The sequence below is a fragment of the Corvus cornix genome, chromosome 20 (assembly GCF_000738735.6).
Source record: "Corvus cornix cornix isolate S_Up_H32 chromosome 20, ASM73873v5, whole genome shotgun sequence".
Taxonomy (NCBI): domain Eukaryota; kingdom Metazoa; phylum Chordata; class Aves; order Passeriformes; family Corvidae; genus Corvus; species Corvus cornix.
The window spans coordinates 6,562,482-6,570,329 of NC_046349.1; the positions used below are offsets into that span (position 1 = coordinate 6,562,482).

General features: G+C 49.9%; 1 protein-coding gene across 5 annotated transcripts; it reads left to right on the forward strand.

Annotated features, from left to right (window-relative positions):
* Positions 1-93: 93 nt before the first annotated feature.
* SLC35C2 (solute carrier family 35 member C2) lies at positions 94-5,726 on the forward strand. 5 transcript variants are annotated; one of them, XM_039563307.1, is made up of 9 exons: positions 94-381; positions 458-608; positions 2,294-2,357; positions 2,579-2,651; positions 2,808-2,976; positions 3,268-3,351; positions 3,681-3,856; positions 4,558-4,687; positions 4,832-5,726. In XM_039563307.1, the coding sequence occupies exons 1-9, from the start codon at positions 265-267 to the stop codon at positions 4,945-4,947; spliced, it is 1,080 nt and encodes a 359-aa protein (XP_039419241.1). In that variant the 5' UTR covers positions 94-264; the 3' UTR covers positions 4,948-5,726. The 5 variants fall into 5 exon arrangements, with proteins under 5 accessions (XP_039419241.1, XP_039419243.1, XP_039419242.1 ...); XM_039563309.1 differs by having other exon boundaries at positions 3,681-3,745; XM_039563308.1 differs by lacking the exon at positions 3,268-3,351.
* The last annotated feature ends 2,122 nt before the right edge of the window (positions 5,727-7,848 follow it).

A 7,848-nucleotide genomic window follows, 5' to 3' on the forward strand; every position in this document is an offset into this window, starting at 1 on the left:
CCGCCTCCGCCTCTTTCCGCCCTGCGCGGAGCGTCACCGCTGCGCGCCCGCCCCGCTCAGGCACCGTCGCTCGTTCCCCCGCCCCGCCGGGCGACGTCACCGGCGGCCCCGCTTCCCCCGCCGCCACGGCCCGCTCAGCATCGCGGCCCCCCCCGCCCTGCCCTGCTGTGTCGTGCCCCGCCGCCGCGGCCCCCTCACCGGCATCTCCCCGTGCCCCATCCTCGGTCCCTCCTGCTCCTCCCTCCCCGGCGCGGTGCCGGGCGCATGGCGGCGGGGGCGGGCGGCGCGGCCCTGGGGCGGGCGGCGCTGGCGGCGCCGCTGGTGCTGCTCTACTACGGCTTCTCCATCGGCATCACCTTCTACAACAAGTGGCTCATGAAGGTGCGGGGTGGCGGGGCGGTGCGGGGTGGCGGCGGCGGGAGGGCGGCGGCGGTGACAGCGGCTGTCGGTCCCGCAGAGCTTCCCGTTCCCGCTGCTGGTTACGCTGCTGCACCTGCTGCTCATCTTCGCTCTCGCGGCGCTCGCCCGCGCCCTGGCGCGCTGCCGCTCCGGGCGGCCGCGGGCAGCGCTGTCCTGGGCCGACTGCCTCCGCCGGGCCGCCCCCGCAGGTACGGCCGGGACCGGGAGGGGACGGGGCCGGGGCGGCGAAGCGGGAGCGGGCCATAAACTTGGGGCACAACGATATAAGAAAGACATTAAGCTGTTGGAGAGCATCCAGAGGAGAGCCACGAGGATGGTGATGAGAGTGGAGGGGAAGCCTTATGAGGAGCGGCTAAGGTCGCTTGGTGTGTTCAGTATGGAGAAGTGGAGACTGACGGGAGACCTCTTTGTGGTCTTCAGCATCCTTACGAGGGGAAGCACAGGGGCAGGCACTGATCTCTTCACTCTCGTGACCAGTGAAAGGACCCAAGTAAACATACGAAGCTGAATCAGAGGAGAGGTTTAGGTTGGATGTTAGGAAAAGGTTTTCACCCAGAAGGTAGTTGAGCACTGGAACAGGCTCCCCAGGGCAGTGGTCACAGCACTAAGGCTGACTGAGTTCAAGAAGTATTTGGACAATGCTCTCAGGCACAGTGTGGGATTCTTGGGGTGTCCTGTGCAGGGCCAGGAGTTGGACTCAATGATCCTGATGGGTTCATTCCAACACAGCATGTTCTATGATTCTGTGAGGTTGCTCGGGCGGTGCCCATGGCACTCTGGCCGCTTCCAGAGCCATTTGTCTGCCTGAGGTGCTCAGAGCCAATTCCCTGGGACGGGGTGAGCCCTGGGATGCAGCTCTCGCTCCTGCCCCTGTGTTTCCCTACCAGGTGCAGGGCAGGTGTAGATGCAACTTAGAGATTCAGCCTGAGACCTATTACCTTCATTGCTCATTACAAAGATGTGTGAGAATAGGGGGAGGCCACACAGAATGTGTCTTTCTGAAGGAGCCACTGGCACATGAGAACAAACAATGAGAACCTTCTTCAGTACCGTGATAAGTTGTCTCTGCAAGTAGCATTTTCTCTCTAACACTGGTATCAAGCCATGCTTACGTTTATGTTAACTCAGCATCTTTCTCAGGTTGGAGCCTGGTAGAGAATTCCTCATTCATGGCACACAGAACTGTACCTGAGGCCAAGAAGTGAAGCTCCTACTTGGAGCATGGAACTGTAACTACTTTTGCAGTTCTTTGGCTGTGTGTTGTATTGGCTCCCACAGAACAGCATCTGGTCTATGATCTCTGGCAAGGTTTGCAATACCTCATACAACATGCCCCATGGTTTCTTGAAAAATGCTTCCTCCACATCTGCGGTAATTTCACCTTTCAGCATAGCCTGCCCTTGGATCAGTAACACTGTTTCCTGTGGTAGGAAACTTACCTAGAAGGGAGAACAGACTGTACCGAAAGCTGCATCAGGATTAGGGCTGTGTGCAGATAATTGTTGCTTCTTCAGGTTTCTTGCAGTGGCCCTCGGACTTACCATGCTCTGATACATTCAAGAAAGATTTTATGCAAAACTGCAATCACTTTCAGTCACCAGGAGGGCAAGAGTTATTTCTGGCTTTTTTGTAATGCATGTTGAGTGAGAGCAATGCTGAGCCAAACTTGACTCACAGGGAACAGGACAGAAACATAAAGAGCTAAGAATATGAGTTATGTTGATTCTAAAGAGTTAACTTGAGGAAAGCTTTTTTTTTTCCCCTGGTTCTGCTCTGCTCTCTATGTTCGTGGCCATGAAGCAGGGTTTTGTGGTGGCCTTGTTTAATGTCATGGAAGACAGTTAACTTCAGGACTTCTTCATTGATTCTTTAGCTCTGTCAACTTCCTTGGATATTGGGCTGAGTAACTGGAGCTTCCTGTACATCACTGTCTCCCTGTGAGTACAAACACCACGTTCCCTGGGAGCCTCTGGTGGGGTTTGGAGAGTGCTTTGCCAGGGTCTGTTTCTTGAATAGGTGTTTGATGGGTGGGGTCAGCATGCAGGGTCTGTGATAGTTTGCTCATAGCAATGTAGAAATGGGTGATCTGATTCCTAATAATACTTTGATGGGAAGAGCTACACTGAAGGAGTCTGACAGTGTATTTTGGTCCTTACAGCTACACGATGACCAAATCCTCTGCCATTCTCTTCATCCTGCTTTTTTCACTGCTCTTCAAGCTGGAGGAAATGGTAAGGGTTCCACACAATGCTTTAGGGAGGGAGGTCAGACCCAGGAAAATAGGCAGTGCATGCACAAGAAACGTGTAAGTAGAGGAATGATGCAATTATGTGGGTGAATCTGAAAGGAAGGAGGTGCCTGTGTCTGTCGTGTTTGCTCTCCTGCAGAGAGTGACGTTGCTGCTGGTGGTTCTGCTCATCGCTGGGGGACTCTTCATGTTCACCTACAAGTCCACACAGTTCAACGCACAGGGGTTTGTGCTGGTGCTCTGTGCCTCTTTCCTGGGGGGCATTCGCTGGACTCTCACGCAGATACTGATGCAGAAGGCTGAACTGGGTATGCAGGGTGTTAGGAGGGGGTGGTGGTGCTGGTAACAGGGAGGGGAATAAGGAGAGGTGATAGCCCTTGCTGCAGAAACAAAACATCTCGTGTAAGGGAAGGTGTTTGAAACCTTGGGCATGGGATATCTGTTGATGGGTAATGAAGGTGGCTTGGTGTCTGCAGCAGCACAGGTGTGGGCATCACAAATAAGGTGTATGTCCAGGAATGGTGCTAATAAAGGCTCTGGGAGCTGTGTTATTCCCTGGCTTGTTGCTACCTGGTCTGTTACTGATTCTCCTCTTTCAGGGCTCCAGAATCCCATTGATATCATGTTTCACCTGCAGCCGCTCATGTTCCTGGGGCTCTTCCCACTCTTTGCGGTGTTTGAGGGTGCGTGAGTTAATTAGAGAAAGCAGGGGTAGCTTTATGGAGTGGTTGGGAGATTGTGTAGCAGTTTGTTGTTTGAGATAATTCACTCAGATAGGTGAACAGCTATGAAATCTGCAAAGTAGTTAGAGACCTGGGTTTATCTTATGCTGGCAGGACTTTAAAGAGTGCATAGAAGTAGTTGCCTGCCACACTTGTGGAAGTAAGGGCTGTGAAGAACTGGCTCCACATCCTCATGATACTGGAATGTGAGCAGCCTACCCCCTCAATCTTATTGAGAGGAATCCTGGGAGGTGGGAATGGTATTCTGCTACTCATTGTCTTGTTCCTAGGCCTGCCTTTGTCCATATCAGAGAAGCTCTTCCGTTTCCATGAAGCAGGAATGCTGTTCTCTCTGGTAGGGAAGCTGTTCTTGGGTGGAATTCTTGCCTTTGGTCTAGGCTTTTCTGAGTTCCTCTTGGTTTCCAGAACATCTAGCCTCACCCTTTCCATTGCTGGCATTTTTAAGGTAAGGCATGGTTCCTGTGCTAATACTAGAAGGCAAGTACTGAGTCATCCCTATTGGGCTTTATGTGGTGGGAGCTTCCTTAGATCCTTAGGAATCATTGCTTGTTATTTTTGTTCTCCTTGCACAGGAGCTTGATGCTTTGCCTTGCAGTCTCTGCAGTGAAGTCTCTTGGTCCCTGACAGCAAAGGGCCAGAGACTAGTGGCTGTACTATAAAAAATACCATTAATGATCAAAGTTTGTTGGAATGTGGGATAGACTAAAACACATGGCCCTCATGAGTAGCAGATGGTGTGGAAGAAAGGAGGGCTAAGAAGGGCAAGCTCTTGCATCAGACCTGCATGTGACCAAACCACTGGTGTGAGCTATCTCTGTAACCTAGTTTGGCACATCCTCCCCTCCTCAGAGGGGTCCAGCACACATACTTTTGAGCTGAACTGTGGTATGTGAAATTGCTCTGATCCAGAAGTTGCAAGATTCCTCTGTAACTGAGCTATGCAGTCAGATGACTTAAAATCCCACATCCCAGTTTGACAGGTTGTTTGTTTCTAGAAACTGTTTTTAGAACTCTGTGCGCATGAAAGAATATGCTGATAGAAATTTAGCAGCCTGACATCTTGATCTAGGCTTCAGCTGTAAAATGTCTCATGCCTATCTGCTCAGGTCTTGCCCTGCCACTTGTCATGGTTTTTTGTTTCCACAGGAAATCTGCATTTTATTCCTTGCCACACATTTACTGGGAGACCACCTCAGTCTCTTGAACTGGCTGGGCTTTGCTGTCTGCCTGTCGGGAATCTCCCTTCACGTTGTTCTCAAAGCCATGAATTCCAAAGGTGATTGTTTTAAATCACTTTCTCTTTCTTTGTAGGCTTTCTCATTGCTTCACTAGGAGCTGTGTCTGGTTCCAGCTCTTTGACAGCGCCAGGTTTGGTGGGAACGCCAGCAAGATTGTCACTAAACAGGCTGTCTGCATGCAGGTGACAAAGCACTGGAGCCACACAAAGAGGCCAGCTCTGACCCTGACCTGGAGCTGCTGCTGCGCCACCCTGAACATGCTGAGGAAGAGGTTGTTGAAACCCCACAACAGCACTGACTGAACATGAAGCATAAAGCCACCTGCTCTGTTCTTACCAAACCTGCCTGACAGCTATCCAGGAGGAAGGTCCAAAAGATTCTTTGACCACGCAGAGCAGAGCCAGGGCCTGGTGAGAGAATTCTGCTGTTTTGCTACAGTGTGGATCTGTAGATGCTGCACAAGAAACAGGCAATATCCCTTTCACAGGAACTTGGAAGACAAGCCCTGGTTCAGTGGATGTAGAATGGCGTGATGAGACAGGGAAAAGCTGTAAAAAGTCTATTAGGGGATCCTGAAGGCTGTTTACTGAGAGTGTAGACCATGAGCTGTAGAATGAGCATGGACATGTCTGGACTGCAGGCTGAGTGGTTCAGGGATGATTTTACTGCTGTTTAGGTTTTGACTGCAAAGGAGAAGGTAGATACACCTTCTCTTTTTTTTTTTTAATGTTTCTGCAAATTAGGAACTTCCATCCTGGTGGGATCACATGACTGTATAAATCCATAGAGTTGTCCCAGTGAGAAAGAGCCTTTGTGCCTGGTGACCTCCATGTTCTGTGTGCATAGTAAGGACAGAATTAAATGTTGATATTTGGGACCAATTGAACATGATGAACATTTCCAGATGATGTTGGTCGGAGGGAAGACAGGGATGCAAGAGTACTTCCGGTGCTATAGGCCAAGAGGAGAATGAGCAGCGTCACAGGAGATCTAACGAGCAATAAGCTTATCAGAAAGTATGTGGGGTTTTGAGGGGGGGATTTTTTGCTTTTTAAATAAAGTGTTTTTCTGATTTGCTTTCGTCTGTACATTCTGTACCTATGCTTCATCAAGCAGAGGTCATTTGTCTTCTCAACTCCTTTCCTTTGAGTCCTGCACTGACCTTGCTACTGCATGCCCATAAGGCCTGGCACACAAAACACTAGCCCAGCTATCACTGATCTCTAGAATTAGGGAGATGTTCCTGCAGCCTCTCATATTTATGCCAGCCAAGAGAACTTACTGACTGGTCTGTCTTCATGCACTATATCCTAAGAAGACTTTTAGTATTGTGGCTTTTTGTAAGAATCTTATCTCTTCGCCCCATTTGATTGGACCAGGTAGTGCTGCAGTCCAGGAAGGGGGAATAGCAGGGTTCAAGATGTCATTTTCGTTGCTGCTAAGCCTCAAGTGGTGTTGGGCAGGGGGGCTGGTTTTTTGCATGGCAGAATTTCCACATCTTTCAAAGTTTGGTTCAGTGCTAGCTTTTGTAGTTTTTGGAGTGGAAAAAACTTGACAGAGTTTCCCAAAGGGATAACAGTACAATCTTTATCCTGACAGGAGCTGGCTATTAAAGTGAACTTCTCATATTCTGTTTGAGAACTTGAACCATTTTGACTAAACAGTCCGTCTGTTGATCTTGCTTCATCGTTTTCAGATATGAAGTCTTTCTTGATGACTTTAATCAAGAGCACGTCCTGTAAAAAACTGGTTCTGAAGAAAACTTTTGTTATTAGTGATCATCTTTGATCATGTTCTGGTAAGTGGCTTCAGACCAGACAGCAGGTGGTGCAGCTTCCTCATGTAAAGCTACTGAACCAGCACGTCCACACCAGGCTGGCAGAGCAAGGGATTTTGTGCATCAAGTAGAATGCCTGGAGCTGAGAATGACTTGATCTGTCCCTAGCTGGATTTTCCAATAGCTGGGACTTGTGATCCTTCTGGCAGGATTCACCGTGTTTACCCTGCCAATAGCTGTGAGCTCCAAGCCCCAAATACTCTGTACTTGATGTGGGGCAGTGGTGCTTTCTGCACGTGATCTGTGTTCAACAGTATCACAGCTGCTCTTTCATTTCACTTTCCACTCTTCTATAACTGAACCTCAGGCATCCTTCTGCTGTGTGACTCCCAGACTGAGATGTCAGGTCCCTGTAAATCCAAGGTAAAGGGAACTTCATTCTCAGGCCAGAATTTACACCAGATACGGTGCTTGAAGATGAAATGTGATTGTGCTTGTGACCTGTAGAGCCATGTAGTCTGTTGCTTCCAGCCTTGTTTCCTTTTTAAGACAGGTGATGCCCTAGAACTCCAGCTCTGTCTTGGAGCTCTTGGAGCAGGGCAGAGTTGTGGGAAAGCTTGGGAGGGGAGGGGTGGGACTATGCTGGTGCAGGGCAGTGCAGCAGAGTATTAAAGCAGTAGCACAGCTCATATGTAGAACACTGTCCATCTTGCTTGAATGGGCACTAATATTTAATGAAAGGAGAAAGAACCTTTGCCCACCCTCTTTCATATAAGGAAAAAATCCTACTGTGCATTGAAAATGCTGGAAATGGAAAAAGGTGCAAAGATGGAGGACTTGGAAGAGGGAGACAGGAGTGGTGCAGCACTGGCACAAAATAAATGAGAATGCACAATCTTGTAGTGGTAGTGTTGAAGTACAAACTGTAGGCATGAAGAAGTAAGACTGGAGTCTACTGAGGAGGGGGAGGATGGAAGTATGGACTGGATGGTAGTGAAGGCCTCTTGGTGTTGCTGAAGCTGTTTGAGGCTTGGATTGATGCAGTGGGCTCAGGATGGGAAACCCTGGGAACACCCAGCCGTGTGTGCAGGCACAAGGCCTTATCTCCTGCCTTTAAGAGGTCTCTTGGTGCCACAGTGTGGTTCCTGTGGCTGGCTGAGAGGAGTGGTGCAGCTCACTGCTTGTGCAGACCATTTTCTAACAAGCCCCAAGCCAGGGGCTGCTTTAGGGGACAGGGAAAGTAGCTTTCAGTACAGACAAAGGTTGTGTGGCGCAGTTTGGTTCTGCCCCCTTCCTCAAAGGAAGCGTGTGAGGGCTGAATGTCCTGGAAGGGCTCTGGAGCAGTGCAGTGCTGGGGACGTGTGTGCTGCAGCAGCACAGGCAGACGAGCTCTTTTGCTGGGGAGGGCTCAGGGGTGTGTCT

What these genes read in the sequence shown, in the direction of transcription:
- SLC35C2 (XM_039563307.1), top strand. Translation starts at nt 265, where the DNA reads ATGGCGGCGGGGGCGGGCGGCGCGGCCCTGGGGCGGGCGGCGCTGGCG. An exon ending in CTGTACATCACTGTCTCCCT is followed by an intron (nt 2,358 to 2,578) that starts GTGAGTACAAAC and finishes TGGTCCTTACAG; the next exon opens with CTACACGATGACCAAATCCT. An exon ending in TCTTCAAGCTGGAGGAAATG is followed by an intron (nt 2,652 to 2,807) that starts GTAAGGGTTCCA and finishes GCTCTCCTGCAG; the next exon opens with AGAGTGACGTTGCTGCTGGT.